Source organism: Alternaria atra (assembly GCF_907166805.1).
Source record: "Alternaria atra isolate CS162 genome assembly, contig: 33, whole genome shotgun sequence".
NCBI classification, from domain to species: domain Eukaryota; kingdom Fungi; phylum Ascomycota; class Dothideomycetes; order Pleosporales; family Pleosporaceae; genus Alternaria; species Alternaria atra.
In genome coordinates, this window is record NW_025091332.1 from 16,459 (window position 1) to 34,950 (window position 18,492).

General features: G+C 53.0%; 5 protein-coding genes across 5 annotated transcripts; 2 read left to right on the forward strand and 3 right to left on the reverse strand.

The window, feature by feature from the left end:
* Positions 1-759: 759 nt before the first annotated feature.
* ALTATR162_LOCUS10425 (uncharacterized protein) lies at positions 760-2,480 on the forward strand (the record flags this gene model as incomplete). Its single annotated transcript, XM_043318061.1, has 2 exons — positions 760-1,495; positions 1,891-2,480. 2 exons carry the CDS (start codon positions 760-762, stop codon positions 2,478-2,480), a joined length of 1,326 nt encoding a protein of 441 aa, XP_043173996.1.
* Positions 2,481-5,197: 2,717 nt separating this feature from the next.
* ALTATR162_LOCUS10426 (uncharacterized protein) lies at positions 5,198-6,897 on the reverse strand (the record flags this gene model as incomplete). Its single annotated transcript, XM_043318062.1, has 5 exons — positions 5,198-5,554; positions 5,616-6,486; positions 6,545-6,662; positions 6,711-6,819; positions 6,874-6,897. 5 exons carry the CDS (start codon positions 6,895-6,897, stop codon positions 5,198-5,200), a joined length of 1,479 nt encoding a protein of 492 aa, XP_043173997.1.
* Positions 6,898-7,437: 540 nt separating this feature from the next.
* On the forward strand, positions 7,438-9,024 carry ALTATR162_LOCUS10427 (uncharacterized protein; the record flags this gene model as incomplete). The annotated part of the gene is made up of 3 exons (XM_043318063.1): positions 7,438-7,544; positions 7,663-8,208; positions 8,262-9,024. The coding sequence occupies 3 exons, from the start codon at positions 7,438-7,440 to the stop codon at positions 9,022-9,024; spliced, it is 1,416 nt and encodes a 471-aa protein (XP_043173998.1).
* Positions 9,025-9,401: 377 nt separating this feature from the next.
* On the reverse strand, positions 9,402-11,616 carry ALTATR162_LOCUS10428 (uncharacterized protein; the record flags this gene model as incomplete). Its single annotated transcript, XM_043318064.1, has 4 exons — positions 9,402-9,763; positions 9,881-10,052; positions 11,246-11,393; positions 11,444-11,616. 4 exons carry the CDS (start codon positions 11,614-11,616, stop codon positions 9,402-9,404), a joined length of 855 nt encoding a protein of 284 aa, XP_043173999.1.
* A 504-nt stretch (positions 11,617-12,120) lies between these two features.
* Positions 12,121-18,051, reverse strand: ALTATR162_LOCUS10429 (uncharacterized protein; the record flags this gene model as incomplete). The annotated part of the gene is made up of 6 exons (XM_043318065.1): positions 12,121-13,389; positions 13,450-13,590; positions 13,642-14,264; positions 15,808-17,290; positions 17,373-17,611; positions 17,700-18,051. 6 exons carry the CDS (start codon positions 18,049-18,051, stop codon positions 12,121-12,123), a joined length of 4,107 nt encoding a protein of 1,368 aa, XP_043174000.1.
* Between the last annotated feature and the right edge of the window lie 441 nt (positions 18,052-18,492).

Here is an 18,492-nt window from a genome sequence, read left to right on the forward strand (position 1 = left end):
TCCGGCCCACCACGTCCTCGTATATCTCGAGCACACCGTAACCGATATATACACGCATGATATAACATACCAAGATCGGGGGCTAGGCTTTAGCAAGTGGAGCGAGCGTTACTGGAGACACGCCGTCGGTGCAAGCAGGTACAAAAGTGGAAGGGTCTGCATATCTTGAGGATACAGCTGTCGTACAGTTATAAAACGAACGGCTCTTCGCATAAGCACTGCAATTGTTAGCAGCATAGAAAGGTGCTTCAGTTTAATCTCTGAGGGTAATGAAGAGCTCGGATCGTCGATGCCCGTGAGCGCGGGGTCAGGTAGAGCAGAGATTTGATGGTAACTATGCTTGGTAAGGTACTAAGCTATCTCAGGCTGCATGCCGTCCTGTCATGGACAACGACCCTTATATCTCTTCACAATGCCGTACAGTGCGGACGTCCATGGCAACCCTATAACCGTAGCGGGTTGGCCACTCTCCCTGCTACCGATAGCGACATCAAGAGCCAAATCACCTTCAATGTTGTTCGATTCTGCTTCTGAACGCGCTTACTTAACCACGTGATGCTGAACCCTGGTGGCTCAGTCACCCTGCCGCCGCTTGCCCCACCATCGTCCTCAACTCTCTCTTTTAAGGCTTTCTTCACAACACGTGCCTACTATTAAATTGGAATTTTTGCCCGCTTCACCCCCGCTTATGGTGCTTGCTAGGCGGTTGTTTTCATCATTACCTTGAATTTAGTAAAGCAGACAAGTGCTATTCCAGCAATGCCACTGCTTGATCTACCAAATGAGTTGCTCCGAGATATATCAGAATACCTAGAATCTGAGAAAGATATCAACGCCGTTGCACAAGCCAACCGCCGCCTTTACGATCTCCTAGATAGCTATCTCTACCGCTACAATGTACAACAATCTGGAAGCTCAGCGCTGTTGTGGGCTGCCCAACATGGCCAAGAGGAGACGGCGCAAAAGTCGTTGAGGGAAAAAGCCAACATAGAGGCCACAAATGATGATGAAGAGGCACCGCTGTTGTTGGCGGCAAAAAATGAGCATAAGCAGGTAGTAAAGCTGCTGGTTGACAAGCGCGCCGACGTCAACGCGCAGGGTGGACTCTACGGCAACGCACTCCAGGCGGCTTCGTACAGAGGCCACGAGGCGGTGGTGAAGATGCTGCTCGATAAGGGCGCCGACGTCAACGCGCAGGGTGGAGAATACGGCAACGCACTTCAGGCGGCTTCGTCTGAAGGCCACGAAGCGGTGGTCAAGATGCTGCTCGACAAGGGCGCTGACGTCAACGCGCAGGGTGGACACTTTGGCAACACACTTCAGGCGGCTTCGTACAGATGTCACGAAGCGGTGGTCAAGATGCTGCTCGACAAGGGCGCCGACATCAACGCGCAGAGTAGACACTACGGCAATGCACTCCAGGCGGCTTCGTACAGAGGCCACGAGGCGGTGGTGAAAATGCTGCTCGACAAGGGCGCCGACGTCAACGCGCAGGGTGGATACTTCAGCAACGCACTCCAGGAGGCTTCGTACAGAGGCCACGAGGCGGTGGTGCAGCTGCTGCTCGACAAGGGCGCCGACGTCAACGCGCAGGGTGAAGACTTCAGCAACGCACTCCATGCGGCTTCGTCTGAAGGCCACGAGGCGGTGGTGAAGATGCTGCTCGACAAGGGCGCCGAGGTCAACGTGCAGAGTGGAGTCTATGGCAACGCACTCTACACGGCTTCAGATGGAGGCTACGAGGCGGTGGTCAAGATGCTGCTCGACAAGGGCGCCGATGTCAACGCGCAGGGTGGACGCTACGGCAATGCACTCCAGGCGGCTTCGTACAGAGGCCACGAAGCGGTGGTCAAGATGCTGCTCGACAAGGGCGCCGACGTCAACGCGCAGGGTGGATACTTCGGCAACACACTCAGGCGGCTTCGTCTGAAGGCCACGAGGCGGTGGTCAAGATGCTGCTCGACAAGGGCGCCGACGTCAACGTGCAGAGTGGAGTCCATAGCAACACACTCCAGGCGGCTTCATCTGGAGGCCACGAGGCGGTGGTGAGGCAGCTACTCGACAAGGGCGCCGACGTCAACGCGCAGGGTGGATACTTCGGCAACGCACTCCAGGCGGCTTCGTACAGAGGCCACGAGGCGGTGGTGAAGATGCTGCTCGACAAGGGCGCCGACGTCAACGCGCAGGGTGGATACTTCGGCAACGCACTCCAGGCGGCTTCATACAGAGGCCACGAGGCGGTGGTGAGGCAGCTACTCGACAAGGGCGCTGAGATCAACGCGCAGAGTGGAGAATACGGCAACGCACTCTACGCGGCTTCGTCTGGAGGCCACGAGGCGGTGGTGAAGATGCTGCTCAACAAGGGCGCCGACGTCAACGCGCAGGATGGAGACCTCAGCAACGCACTCCAGGCGGCTTCAGATGGAGGCCACGAGGCGGTGGTGAAGCTGCTGGTGGCATGGGGTGCCAAGTCATCATGAGGGAAATGCATGCATGGCTGGCTGATTGGTGTCCTTGAAAGAAGATAGCTACATTCTGATGCCTATGTCTTGGCGGTAATAGTAGTCTAATAAACACAACGCTGACGGCAATGCTTATGACGCTGTAATGAAAGCAACGTGCGGCAAATTTGCCGCCACAAGCTAAGTAGATGGCCAACCGGCACCTGCCACACCCTTGCCATGAACGTCCGCACTGGATGGCATTGCGAAGAGACATAAGTTAAGGGTCATCATCGGTAACAGGACGGCATGCAGCTTTAGATAGCGTTGTACCTTACCATGTGTGGGTACTGCCAGATCTCTGCTCTAACATCCCTACCAAGCGCTCACGAGCATCGAGGGCCCAAGCTCCTCATCACCCCCAAAGATCAAACTGAAGCGCCTCTCCACCACCCTAATGATTGCAGTGCTCTTGCAAGGAGCCATCCGTTGTATGACCGTACCACAGCTGTATCCCCAAGATATGCAGAGCCTTTCCACCTTTGTACGTGCGTGCAACGACAGCATTCTTCTATTGGCACGCACTCCGCTTACCGAAGCGTACACTGGGACCTTGATACTCTGTACCATGCCAGTCTGTGTCCCCTGCCATGCCCACTGTGTGAGACCGGCCCACCCTATCCTACAGGCGCCTCCTAACTCCTTGTATTCCTTTTCAACGAGCTGAAGCGACATGCAGCTATTGCTTGATATACGTATCGGTCGCGATGTGCTCGAGAGCATGAGGAGGTGGTAGGTCGGGCGCGGGATCAACGGCGGGTCTGCGGAGCTTTAGAGCAGCGCGATGGTTTATCCCTATGACATGCAAGCTTTCGCGTTAGCTATGGTCGTGCATTACACTGCACCTCGAAGCTGCACAATGGCTGTATCGGAAGCTGATCGCGGTCTCCATGCTGGGTGTGTTCATTGACACGAGCTATACGCCAGGGCCTTCAAACCTAAATTAGCCCTGCTCCTAATCTGAGCCGGTTTTCGGATATCCTGGAGCGCTTGGCAAAAGCGCCGTACAGCCACAGCCGCACAGCCACAGATCTAGCGTCAGCAGCGATAGATTACAGCTAAGCTATTTAAAGCTAGGTGTGCGGGTTATCCTCATCTAGCACTTCTAGCAGTCGGACTTGGAATTAGCACAGAAGCACAACAACCTCTCGAGCTTAGGCGCAGTGCCTAGGATAGGACAATAATATAGCAAGTTGTAAACTGACGGACTTTCGACAAGATGCATGAACTTTCGACGCACCTACTGCTAGCCAAAGCGTCCCGTTACGCGGGGATGGACGTTAGAACTCGAGCTAAGCTCAGCAGGAATGCACTGCTGAACGCGTCCCTTTTGACTGGCACATTCATCGTAGGCGGATCTCGTGATAGGCAGGGTGTCGCGAATGAAGTACCTGAGAAGGAGTAACTTAGTATAACTACCCACTCGCTGCTACAGCAACACTAACAATTTTGAGGCCGTATCTGATCTGAACGCTTCGTCTGCTGAGCACTTGTAAATTTAAGAGAGTGATGTAGAATCTATACTAGGTATATATACTGAGTTGCATCGTAACATGACAAGATCTTTGTCCAGAGAATGCCCTGCGACATCAGCCTCTCATCTGCAGCCTAGCCCCTATCTTCACAGACCATGCGGGTGGATTATCCTCTCTACAGTACCTCACGGACTCACTGCATCTATGCTGGACTTGCAATGTGCCTTCTTGATGCGTCCTTTTTCTCGCAGACTGTAGTTGCAGGGGCTACGTCTTGTTCAAGAGCAGCTGTACTATCTGTGTCTCAATGCCGTTTAGTTAGTACCATTACATCCCTTTCAAGGATGGTTTACGCGCGCTCTTGACACGAGCAGCCTGGCAAACTAACTTACCGTCACTGAATATCTAAACAAAGTACCTGATTAAAGTTACTGGCTCGAACGCAAAAGCTAGAAGACGATAGGCTGAGTGCCCCGTGTTCGTGGCGTCAATCTAGAAGAAAACTTAAGCGCTGGATCGCTGCTTTATCAGCAACGCTTACGCGCTAGTGCATGGCGGAGCAAGCCACCAATACAGGAATGTGTGCTAATAGTCCACATACAGAAAAGGGGGTTATTGCATACAGGAAAGAGGCTTACTGCATACAGGAAAATTAAGGAACTTTGTGACAGTCGCATGAGTGAAAGCTAGGCTTCCCGTCCGCTCAGCCATATACAAGCAGTGTACCGGCGGATTAGTAGTTAGGTGGGTGACCACTAGCGAATCCCCGCTGTTGTATGTTTTTTGTGTTTTTGTCAGCATGATTGAATGGCTATAACCAATTTCTTTTGAACCTATGGTGAACAAATCGAAGAGCATGTGTAAATAGTGATTATTGAGAAAGACGGAAGCGCTTGGAGGGGGTTTACGTAGCGAAGTCGAGTTGGTCGAGTTTCCCTTACCGCAAACAAATCCGACACGAAGCCTCGACATCAGTATACAAAGTCGCCACTCTAGCCTTCAATCACACGCAAGGCCCTTTCTGGTCACGGTGGAGTTGCAAACATGATGACCGCAATCTCATCACAGTTGGATCCGGATATGAACATCTGTTGAAGATTGGTATATAACGGCAACCTCAGCAACTACAATCTCCACCACCTCTTTGTCAAGCTAGGAATAGCATAGCCCTGCCTGTATTAAACCCCCCAACTTCCTGTCTAACTTGGACTACAACCTCATCTAAAGGCCAAACTGACTCTCAACCTCCCTCCTCTTCTGTTCCCTCTCCATCTCCTGCCTAATCTTCTCCACCTCCTCCGTCATACCCTTCTCGCCCTTCTTCCGCTGCCTCTCCTCATACAAGGCGCGCCCCTTCATAATCCTTGCCACAATCTCGGCTGCATTAACGTTTTGGAACTCGTGGTTAGCGATTTCACGGTAGATGTTGAGGGTCTTGGGGACGGCGTAAGGGTCGAAGGCAAGAGGCATGAATGTGGTTTTGCCGTGATAGACGGTGAGGGGCTGGGAGTAAGGGAGCGTGTGGAGAAAGGCTTTGCTGAGGGAGAAGGGGGCGCCGAAGATGGCGGCGTGGACGTACTAGTACGGGGTTAATATACTAGTCTTTTGTATAAAGGTGAGAGACAGTGGGGATACATACTTTGCATTGCAGGACGCAGAGACCGCGCTCGAAGATGTTCATGATGGGGTAGTTGATTCCCTTCCAGTGATTGATCACTTCGTCGTCGTGGATACCTGCAATCAAGAAGACGGGACCGTAGTCCTCGCCGGCCTTTTCTATGCGCTCCTTCTTTGCCTCGTCGGTGTACCATCCTCGCTCCTTGGCGTCTTCCTCTTCTGATCGCGTGACTAGGCGGAGGAACTCGATGTGGCCGGAGGAGAACAGATCCCAGCCACCGTCAACGTAGACGACTTTTTGACCAGGCTTTACGCCCTTACCTTGTACCAGCTGGTGAAACTTGCCCTTTTCCTCTTTCACAGGCCCCAAGGCCGAGGCGGTGGAGGCTTGACGGAGGGTACCAGGTCGTGGCGCAGTTGGCGAAGTGGGTGAGGCGACCGTGTTGCTGGTGGTTGTTCTCCGTAACTTGACGGGTCGGGAAGCATGCCAGTACCACACATCGCAGCCGGGTGCGCGGCCTGAGGCATCCGTGGCATAGTCCTTGATGCGCTGGAGCATCTCTTCTCCCGTCTTTAGCCGTTCTTTCTCATCGCCCGGGCCCTCGTCTCCCGACAGTCTTTTCTCCAGCGAGGGTATGAAGTGCGATTTGGTGCAGAGCAGCATGCGGCCTACGAGGTCGGTCGTCGAGATGCCGGGTGTGCGCTTAACCACCTTGAATCTTCCAGCTGCTTTGACGTAGCGGTAGCAGTCCTTTCCGTCGCTGTCGGACGTGATGTCGTCGCCGTGTACCACGTACTGGCAACCGTAGTGGGTGATCCAGGGTAGAGAAGTTACGTAGGGCGCTCTCGGGACGGCTTTGGTAGCCCATCGGCAGGCTTCGACGGCGGCAACGCTGTTGTTGTTGTTGTTAGCTGTGGACAAGGCGCATTTCAAGCTGCAGGTTTGCGCACCGCTCGTCCAGGCGCATCACCGTCGGACCCTTGTTTTCCATGATGGCCTCATCCGAATGCACACCAACGAACAGTTCGTTGCCCAGCTGCCGCGCCTGCAGCATGGCGCCCGCATGGCCTGTTCACCTGTAAGCGCTACATGTGCCGAATGCGGGAGTCGGCATACCGTGGTGGGCAAAGTCGAAACATCCATCGACCCATATGCGCTGCTCGGAAACTTCAACGTCTTCTTGAGGGTCCACGGGCCACTGTCCCTCGGTGGGAATCCACTCTCCCTATGTTTCGTCAGTGGCTTGCATGGGCCTTTGGCGTGGGTGAAGGGCGCCTACTCGTGCGCTCTGTCTGCGCTGCATGGTGACGTGGGGGCAGCTGGCGGGGCTTTGGGCAACCACAGTGGCTTGATCGCAGTGTTGAGCGGTGTATGGAGAGAGTCGAGCGGAGTCGTGTCTGGACCGTGGGACTGGCGAGGCTTGGAAGCGCGGTTAAGCAGCGCCTGCCAGTGCTGTATTCAGCCTAACGTCTTCATCATCGCACGTGGCTCCAAGGCCCCGAGGTGCCTGGGGACGGGTGAAGCTATGGCTACAAGGGAGTGGATGCCGTGTGGACAGGGATCCGTCTCGGGCGGCTTGTTCCTGCGTCGGGATAGGTTCTCACGGCATCAGCTGTAGCCGCGAATCCAAACACGTTTTTGCTTTGCGCCAGTATCGCGACGTCTTATAGTGTCGTCCAGGCCCGATCTCTGCGCGTCGCGACATCGCCTTCTCCTTTTTTCCACGTACACAGCAAAGACCATGGATGTGTTATCCCAAGCGGCGGTATAGTCTCTCAGGGTCCGTCGTGGTGAAACAGCCCCTGATCGCTCGGTAGCCCCACACCCTTGGGAAGCAGCCACCATGGCCGACTACCCATCCACAGCATCCAGCGCTCAGGGCATCTTCTCCCGCCGCCCCTCGTTTTTCGGTGGAAAGACCAAGGGACATAAGCAAACACCGTCGACGCTGTCCCCGCCCACGCTCAATATAACGCCCGCGGCCAATACGGAGGAGCTAAAGACACCCCCTCTCCAAGCCGACCAATACCAATTCCCCCAGAGTGCCTACGACGCCACAGAGACGCAGACAGACCAGCAGCAGGCATAGCATCGCATCGTCGGTGACGGATCTCGGCTCCCAGCTGCGGAGGTCACGGTCCGCCTCGCTTCGAACAAACACTTCCGACGGCACGGCCAAGACGTCGTCCTCGCATAAGAGGACCCCCTCGGCCACCCTGGCGCTCACCTACTCCCCCGACAAGGCTCCCGTCCCCAACACGCTGTCCAATGCCTCGCGGCCCGCCCTCTCCATCTCCACCTTCTCACGCAGCAAGCCAAAGAGCAGCGACAACGTAAAGGCAGACAGCGGAGGACAGGCCCACGTCTACGAGAAGAGCCCCCTCAGTGCTGTCGACAAGCCCAAGACACCTTTTGGCAACATGGCCGTCCCTATTCCACTGCGGCATCCGCCCTCCCAGAAGGAGATTCTCCAGGCAAACCAGCAGTCAAATCGCACCTTGGCTCCAGCAGCCCCCATCCCCGTCCCCAATGGCTCCAACCCCAACATCATATTCCAGCACATCCACGAGCTTGCCTCGAAACGAATATCCACCCTCGACTACCTACGAAAAGCGTATGCCCCATCCCCCCTCTTGCTATTTTCTACATCTAACAGCATCCCCCCAGTCACGAAGGCCGAATCTACTGGTTCAACACGCTCCTCTTCTCCAAAACCGACCTCACCCGCCTCCCCTCCTTCACAACCCGCAACCAAGCCCGCCGCGCAACCCATTACCTCCTCCTCGGCTTCTCCCTCCCCACCATCCTCGACCTAAACGCAAACTCCCCCTCGGACTACCTCAAAGCCCTCAATGCCCTCCTCCTAGAATTCGAACAATACCAATCCATACACCCAGCCGATGGCTCCACCCCATCGTCCCTTAGTCGCGCCCGCCTCCCCCAAATGTTCAAGCGCGCAAACATGGGCATGGGTATGGGAATGAGCATGGGCAGCAAAGGCCGACGAAGCAGCTCCGCAAACGGCGACTTCCCCGTTCTCACTCCTAGCAACAGTTTCACCGGCTCCGAAACATCGGGTTTCGATTCTCCGCCTACCGATGATCTTCTTCTCCCCAACGAATCTTATACGCACCTTCAAACACCTAGCTTACCCTTTGACCCCGATTTCTTCAGCACCTTTGCGACGCTGTGCGATGTGTTGATTGATTGCTACACCAAGATTCTGAGCATGCTTAGTACGCCTGAGAGTGTGGCGAGCGCGGGGGGTGGTGTGCCCAATCTTGTGGGTGATTTGTTTAACAAGGCGGATGCGAGGGTGAGGAAGATTATCCTTGCAGGCGTTGTAAGGGAGTTTGAGGATAGTTGCCGGGCGGGGCTGAAGAGTGAGGTGGGAGGTGTGGGTAAGGTTGTTCTGGGGGGATTGATGTAAATGGAGGTCAGGTGGATTGATTGCGATATGAGAAGGAACCGGAAGGTGATGATTTGACATGATGGGATAATGATCTGGCTTTTTATGATATCCACTGATGGTACACGCATGGGCGTTTTTCTTTCTCGCATAAGGATGGAGTTGAGTTGTAGATTATAGCGTAGCATAGCATGAGAAGGGCGGGCATCCGCTGGCAAGCGTGTCTGCCCTTGTACGCACGATGGATAGGGCGTTTAAACTAAACTAATGCCAACACAAACATGGTCCTGCATAACCCAATCACACTTCTATTCATAGCTCAAATCCAGACATTCATACTCCTTTCGCGTCATCTCCACTCGAAGAAGTTGTTAATAGACTTCAGCAACACGCACCTTCTAAGCAGCAGCCGCCTCATTCTTCTCCACTAGATCCATAACCCCCTTATTCCTACCCACCTTGACCTTCTGCTTCTTAGCCTTCTCCTTGTTCCCATCCTGGCCCTCACTGCCCACGGCATCACCCTCGTCCACACCCTCACTTCCGAAAATCTCTTCCTCTTCGTCCCTCAACTGCTCCTTGAGGTCTGCTAGCTCGATCCTCATGCTATACGCATCTTCGCCGTCGGCATAGTACTTGGCCTCTATCTTGTCGACAGTGAAGCCAAGGGTTTCGCGGTAGAGATGCAGGGCTGCGTTGTTGGAGACGCGGACGTGCAGGGAGACGTAATGTGCGTTGAAGGTTTCAGCCATGGCGCGTTCTGGGTGTGGTTTGTGTTAATCAAAGTTACTTGTGGCTGATGCCTTGTTTGGGGGGATGCTAGCAACACATGTTCTTTTCATCATCATATGTTGGAAACATTGGAGTTGCGACTTACGGGATTGCCTCATTAGCTTCTCGGCCAAGCCGAGACGGCGGTGCGTGCGCATTACCGAGAGGGAGGTGATGTGGCCATGTTGGACGCCGTCGGTAGGCTCTTCTTCCATTTTGGCAAGTACATACCCGACAATCTTGGGGGGATCGTAGGGTGTCTTGGGAGGGCGCGAAACCTGACGAAAAGGTCAGTGGGTTCCATCTTGTAGCATGTGTTGTCAGGTTTCGGAATGATGAACCAAGTAATTCATCACGTGTTGACACTACAACGCGCGTCTGTCGTATTGCTCTTTTGGCTTTCTAGATCAATCACGACAATTCTCATCTTTCTGAATGTCAGACTCTCCTCCCTCGTCATATTGCACCCCCAGCTCTTGTTCTCGTTTTTATTGCTTTCCAATCTTCATATGGAGGGGCAAGCATTTCCTAGCTTTAATTTTAAACTTACATCAACAGCAACATAGCTCAACTGCGGCCAACTCATAGCATGATACAGGTAATACTTGCAAAAGTAGTTCTCGGGCAGATTCGTAATGTTGGCAAGTTGAACATGCGGAATGTCCGACGGCCGTAGTACGCGGATATCCATTTTGTGGCTTCTGTTTTCCCAGCTCTTTCTACAGTGTATTGATTTCGGTACTTGTTCACCTCCCAACTACAAGAGGTCGATGGAATTGGATCGGTCTCGGAGCACTCAGTTGTTCGGAGCGCTAATGCGAATGCGGATGGGGGGATGGGGATGGTCTGGAGAGTCTTTGGTGAGGATTCGGGAATGGGGCTCGTGCGTTATGTAAGCAAGGTTGTGGAGTCGGGGATTAGGCTAGCGTGTAGACTAACGCCGACGCGACTTTGTGCGCTGCAACTCTGGAATCTTGTCATTGTGACATTGAGCTATCCGACTACTAGCTATGTTACAACCAACTTCTCATAAGGAGCTCTGTACGTCGAGGATAACCTTGAGCAGTCATCTATCTCTTCAGTCCCTGTCGACTGTGGCTTCTCCTTCTCCTTCTTCTCATCCCTCAAACGTAATATGCAGATGATGCAGGACGCCGAATGTTGCACGAAGTGCCTCTGCCATACGAGGAGCATGCATTTTTGCATTCTTGTACCAGACCTGGACGTGTAAGCGTCGCAATGACGAGTACTCGTACCGCAAATCCTCCTTCTTGATCTTCCCTTCCGCAATGGCCTTTCCATTGGCCTTTGTGAGTCTCAAAACTCGAATATTTCCAAACCCCGAGGGCCACAAATTCGAAGACGAAGGGAAGCGAAGAGCGAAGAAGCTAGGGACGAAGATACAGAGCTTGTACAGGAAATAGCTGGCTTCCCAATACACTTGAGAGCACGTGTAAAGCAATGCGCGTACGCTGGGGTAGTCGGTGAGAACATTCTCTTTTCTGATTTGGGGTTTGTTTATGGCGATGACAGCTCCGGTGAAGACGATTGGGTAGATATTGTTGCGTATCTCAGCTGGTAGGAGCAGGAACGGTGAGTCGGTCTGGTTCTTCTGTGTGCTGGTAGGCCGTTAGTGTCCTAGTCTGCAGCTATCGATTGATAACCCCACATCTGTTTTGTATCGTGTACCTCACGAAGATGGTCTTGGCAGTGACCTGGTTTCTCGCAGTTGATGTGAAAGATGTCGTCAACGCAGCGGATGTCGTCGTCGCGGTCGTCTTTTTGCTCTTGAGGTAAGACGCGAGGCTTCATGGAACCAAGGTCAGATAGGCGAAGCACCATGAGTACCTGGGAAGCGCGATCGCTGTTCCAAGATCCAATGTTTGGTTACTATAGCAAGGCAGAAATCAAGGCTCGGCTGGAGTTGTCAGTCGATGTCGGCCTCAACGCTAGTCGAAGGTCCGCATCAGTGCAAACGGTGATTGTGGCTTGGCGCCAACGCCATTCGAGTGAGGTGAGTGGACGGGGTAATGTGAGAAGGAAGCACTTCTGATTTAAGACTATGTGTATCCATTTCTTATCGATTCGAACTATCTCACCCAACTCGTACAATGCCTCCGAATGCTTAACCATGCCCTCATGATCCAAAATGCGTAGATACAATTTCCTTATATGATCCAACCGAATTCCAGATCCCGAATGTACATGCGCGAATCATATGTTCCCAAGTCATACATTTAAATTGTGGAATTTCCACTCGCAGATGCAAGAAACAAGATCGCAGAACGCCTATGTGATGCCCTTGTTGCTTGAGCACCGTAAAGAAAACATGCGCTGTTGGACGTGTTAAGAACGTCTTTCTTGGCTGAGAATATCGTCAACCATTGGCTTCACTGTGGGCATGAAGCCTTGCATCACCGGTACCCACAGCGCCTTCTTCAGACCCAGTTCTGTTGCGAAGTAGTACAGCAAACGATTGATCCACTCACGTCTCGCCGCAACGTCTATCCTCCTAGGCTCAACCGTCTCAACATCCAGCGGAGGAAGCTCTAAGGGACGGTCGTAAGGATGCGCGGGACTGGGGTCGAAAATGTGATCCTTCTTTGCGTTTGGATCGAATAATGGGATGTTCGCTGGTGGGCTTGGACTGGAGTTAAGGCCGCTTTCCGATCTCGAGCGGATGTTGTGAAGTTCGGAGAATTGTGGCGCTGTTGCATATGATTCCAAGTTCTCCGAGGGCTCGCTTGATGAGGATGCGTTGGAAACGGCCGTAGCTAGATGTGGTGGCATGCTGGAAGGATGCGAGTAAGCCGGCGGTGGAGTTGGCAGACGGCTAGCGTCGTATGAATTATTGCCTGAATTGCTATCCGGTACGAGACCTGAACAGAGCACAGCATCCATTGTGCCCAGCGGCCATATGTCAACATATCCTCTCATACCCACGACGTCATCGACAGACTTCATGTGTATTGGCACGGTGAAGCTACCGAGCATGGCTGAACAGTTTTTTTCGATTACCTCGACCAAACGAGCGGTAGCAACTGAGTGACGCACGCGGAGGTTCCTGTCGCTCAAAGCTGTAGGTATAGTCTGCCCTTGTACTGCTTGAGGCACATAGGAAAGACCAGGGTCTCGAAACCTGAACATCCAGTTCAACATTTCGAGCAGATCGCGTAGAACAAGCACACGGCTGGTGCGATAAAAGCCCCAGATCCAGGAGCGTTTTACGCTGGGGTATGAATGAATCTCTTCCGGTGCGCCCCGACAGCCTAAGAAGAGCTTTTGCCATTTCGAATCGTAAGCCGACCGAGCCTCTGGTGTGTTGGGTGTCATGTGATAGTCCCAAGCTGGTGTAGTCTGTGATTCCCAGGCTTGATAGTCATGATCTAGTTCAAGCGCTGTCTGCAGCAGCTCCTGCAAGGCAAGGCGGCTAGTCGGTGGATTTGCGCTTTGCTTGACTTCGTGCCATCGAGCATGCAGCATTGCCTCTCTCCAGATCAGACGAATGACAAAGGCGTTAGTGTTCTTGTACAGGCTTGGAAGGTACTCATCTACCTTGACCACGTCTCTTGTCGGTATTGCAGGGCGCTTTGCTGTCTGTAGATTACCTAGTAACTGTTGTGAGAGAGGTTAGCTTCAGGCGGGCAGAAGCTGTTCATCTTTGGTTGTAATTACCAGATGCGAATATATGACTTCGTAAAGTCTGGCTGATATGGGATCGCTATAAAACTGATCAACAGTCCGCAGTTGAAGTAGGGCGTTTGCGCCGTGGTTGTGGGCAATGAATGTGCCTTTCCGTTGCACGCTAGTAAGATTCTGTGCGTCGCGTTAGAGCTTCTACATACCACAGATCCCTCAGCAACGTACCTCGTAAACCCCCATCAAATGTACCGAGCACAGTGCTACATTCGTGGCTGACTGCTTCTTGTCCGCGATCGTCTTTGTCAACATCGGAATTGCCCTTCCTACGCACTCCTCACCTAATGCCTGCGCCTGAGGATCATTACATCGGTTAGCAAAATTAACGTAAGAAACTGCGTCAACGGCTGTTGCGATCAACGAGTCCTCTGGAGCGCCCTGGTACAAGAGTGGAATGAACGTCCAAAGAGCTTCATCTGGTTGGTCCGCCGGTCTATTCGGCGAGTCGGGTAGCACAAAGTCGTACACAAAGCGTTCAAATGCTCTTCTACGGTAGTCTGGGTTAGACACTGGGGTAATAGTCAATCGGCTTAGATCGATTGTCGGTAGCGTGACGCTTGATGCATCTTGAGTAGGGTCATCCACAGATCCACCGGGAGAATGTACACTGCCGCTGGATGAACGTTGATCGTCCAAATGAGGCGGTGTTGACTCGTCGCTTGGTGGGGTTTTGATGTAGGTACTGCTACTTTCGGCAGCGACAGCGCGCTGGTTTGACTTTGACCGCTTTCGCCATGACTCCTCGGCTCTCTGCGCAGCAGATGCAGTTTGGTTGCGAAAGAGAATATCGGCTTGATCGCGATACTTGCATGTATGACCCGCCTTGCTGCATCGACTGCAAGCTGGTCTGGACTCATCACACTAATCTGGTATTAGCCTCGTCCTCGTGGTCGTAGTTTGCTGAATGCAGGTGGTGCAGTCCAAGTATCGACACTGTTCCATGAAGTCAACTGAAGAGGATGCGTACCTTGACTTTACGGGCTCTACAAGCCTCACATCCCTTACTGGGGCGTCCACGATAGGACATGCTTAGGCTTTGGTGGGCGATGAAGCGGTAAGACGGACGAGCGGCAAGCTCCGCAATTGTTGCTGTTCAGGCTCAGGCTCAGGTAGGATCTCTACGAAGCAGATACTAGCGCAGACAGATGTAGTCCTTCGATTGTATAGGTCCAAAGAACATCAAGTCTAACAATTATGCCTCCTTCTGCGGTCCTCGTATGTGATGCGTAGTCAGCCGAAGGGTCCTGAGCCAGAAAAGGCGTAGCGCAATCTCGCGCGATCAGGCTGAAACCTAGGCCACGCTTTCACGAGCTTGGAATGAAGCGCCCGATGACTGGCGGAAGATGGACCATAAAGGTTGTCTGGCAGAGATCGAAGGGCATGGGGTCAGGCCCGGTGCTCGGGAAAACGGTGCTGCATAGTGGGTTGATGTGCCGCAGTCTGCATAACTGCGTCACAAGCGACAGGCCTCCAATCGTTGCCGACTAAGTGATTAGTGATGTCTTGGCGCTCAACAACCGCCTTCCGCGACGGTACTGCAACGCCAAACGAGTCGTTCTATCCCATCCATGTTTGGAGGCGCACCCAGAAGAGGAGCCGACATCTTAGTCTGAACTCAACTGATCCTCTTGAAGTGCGAGATTCCTTATTTGTCTTGTTCCCCAGTTTTGGTCTGCAGGGTCGATGCAGGCCGCCCACGTCCGGAGCTTCTGCATAGCGCCGGTCAATAACTCCCGATACACGTCCGATTGTCAAAAATACGCGATGCCAATGTTTCAACGGTCGCTTAGCAGGGAAAAATGCCATGCTGTTCTCAGCGGCGACAGAACTTCGGGGTCTTGAAACAATGACAGCAAGTCGTCATTGGGCGTTCATTGACTTAGCTAATCGGCCCTCTTCTCAACGGGCGACTAGTAAGATTGACCTGGACCGCTCCGCTAATTTAGAGTTTGAAGACACTATGAATTGCGGAGTTATCACGCAGACCTCCTTGACAGGTCACATCTACTAAGACGTTCCAGTTCTTGAGCATGGCAGATTTTCTCCACACCAATGCCGGCAGTGGAAAAGGGTTTTCGCCTACCATTAGTCAAGTCGGTTTCACGTTACCCCCAGTGCCAGTTTCGGCCTCATTGACACTTGACAGGTTTCCGCTCGCGAACCGTACAAGTAGCGAGGGCTATATGGTACGCCTCGAAAAGATCAGCATCACTCATATACGTTGCAGGCAATGACTCGGGCCGAGATGTACATATGTCATCACACCGGCTCCTCATGCACGTACTTCAACAACTAGTGTGTGTTTGTATTAAAGCTTCGCCAAAACATGCGTACCTCCGTCTCCACTTCCCAGAACAATCTCATCACTACGCCAGTCCGGATTGAATGTCACCTCATTAAGCGGATTTCTCCGATGCGCCATATCGAATAGCTCCTCATACACTTTACCGTCATACCTACCCAATGCACTGTTGAGCAACCAATCCGGTATCGACCATGCATCCACAAGCTTCACAGCATGCGGTCTCAACTCAGCCATGAGATCTAAGATTATATCTTGTAAAGTATACAAGGACTCTTGCGGAACGGCGGCCGTCATCGTAAACGAGGAAGCGAACTGATCGACGGTATAAAGCGCATAGAGCTGGAAGCATGTCCGTAATATTGATGATGTAGGTGGACTGACGGAGCTGAAGCTGTTGTAGAAGTTCGTGACGAGGATCTGCTCCGAGTATGCGCGGCTGAGATTGTGGAGTTGGATCATCAGGCGTGTCCAAGGCTGCTTCTCGACGGCGCGTGCTTGGTAGGCACGATAAGAGAGATCGGCCGCGCGCCATTGGAACACCTCCACTATATTGCGGTCGTCTACTACGCCTTCTTTCAAGACGTTTTGGGGCATTCGATGGTCCTTGTTCAAGAGGTAGTATTGGAAGAGTCTGTCCGTCGGATCTTTAGGCGTTGAGCCCGGGTCTTTAACAGCATCTGCCATCTTCTTGATGAGATATGCGGCAACTTGTTGCGTGATCATCCAGTTATCACCCTCTACCGTTGGCTTGGAGAGATAGTCAGCATTCAGTCCTACTAATCCGCTTCCACCACCGAAGCCATGGCCGCCCATCGCGCGTCGACAAGTCTCGATGCCGTCCGCAGCGAGCATCGTACACAGACTCTTGAGCCCCGAGCTTGCGCTATGCAATTCCGCCAAGGGTCCAAAATCGCCTTTTTCGATATTCTCTCGCGACCTGTGGTACAACATATACATGTACTCGCCTGTATAATGCAGCGCGAAAGTAGTCGCGAGCAACGGCAAGATACGTATTTGCACGGTAGGGTAGTCGAGAACTTTCATCTCACTATCTGAAGCGCTTGTAGAGTCCCGGTCTTTGAATTGGCGTCGTAAAGCACAGTATCGTACGGCGACAGTAACAGCACGTGCAAGAACCAGCCTTGCATGCATTATTATCTGCCCGCGTACGAACGTCAGACTCCCATATACGACGGCCGGATGACCAGTCCGAACGAATGCACCTGTCTCGTCAGAGACTTCAGTATAGCGACTCAGCATAGCCGACTTGGGTACGCGGAAGTGGTCGAACAGCATGTACCCATTATCCATACTTGCATATCCGTATTTCGGACCGATGTCGCCTACGGCAATGCCTGGCAAAGGTTGATGGGTCTTCGCGTGCCGAATCTGCAGGACGAAAGTTTGCGGACCGTGAGAAACGTACTCAATTTCATGAGCATGCTGATCGGAAACTTCTGATCTATCGGGTTGAGAGGACGGTTTTGGCAACAGTAGTTGTGCGACTACAATCTATACAAGGTGTGGATTAGCGAACGCACAAGGCAGATACAAGGTTCTGGAATGGTCGCACAGGGAGGGGCTGAATACGTACTGCGTGCGTGGCAGTCCTTCCCATTGACCCATTCCACCATTTGCTCGCCGTCAAAGTTGGACTGTGGATTTCGAACTCCTTTTCGATCGGGTCCCACTTCGCGACAGTCTCCAGGCCTCGTACGTTACTGCCATGGCCTAGTTCCGTTTGCGCATAGCAGCCGATAATGTCGTGGTTGAGGATCTTCGGCATCCAATACTTTTGCTGCCCTTCCGATGCTTGCTCGCGTATCGTTGTAACTGCGAGGTAGTACATGTCAGCTCCCAGCGCCCCGGTGGTACCATTATGCACGACATCTCTCTCAGCTGCAAGTTTCCGTCGACTCACCAAACATGCTCATATGCAGATGATATGGGCTCATCTCGTCGGTTAGGTATTCGGCCATCTTGTAGTCTTCATGGTCCCAGCCTTCTCGTCTCATCAATCTCTGAATGGCCTTCGCTCTTGCTAGGCCTAGATGATACCGCTCTGGGCGCGACAAATTCAGCTGCTTTTCTTTATTGAAAAGCTTCTCCTTGCTTAAAACTCGGAGCACCTTTTCTTGCCGCTCCAGGAAGCCATCACGGCTTAGGAGGTGCTGTGCGAGTTGGTGGACGTCGATGTCCGAGCCGTCGCGTTCGGCCTGGAGTGTTGCTGTGCCATCGTGTGCAGGCTTGAGATGATCGGTGAAGTCTGCCATGTCGTGATTGGTCGACAGTCGTGGACTTGGGTTGACCAACAGAATCACTTGCAGGCCGTCCGAAGCGAGGTGGACGAGTACTGCTCACAGCGACAATGTTTGCTGTCGAGCACGTTGGAAGAGCTCACATCGTGAGCCTCTATTCATCGGTAATAAGGCGGAGATGTAAGCTGCATCAATGCCTCGGTATGCGCGGGTGGTGTGTGGTGGGCAAAAGCCCGCAGAAGTTGGGGCGGGGACTTGATGCACGCAACGTTGCGGGGCGACGCCATATGGATCCGAGATGCGGGGTCATGTCGGCGGGGTTTGGTGTTGTCCACGACTCCACGAGCCACTGTATTGAGGCTGTTCGGGACGAGAAACATGATGTGTAACATGATGATTGACGCGGTCATGGTGCCACGCGCCTGAACGGAGAAGCGCAAGCAGAGTAAAAACAAT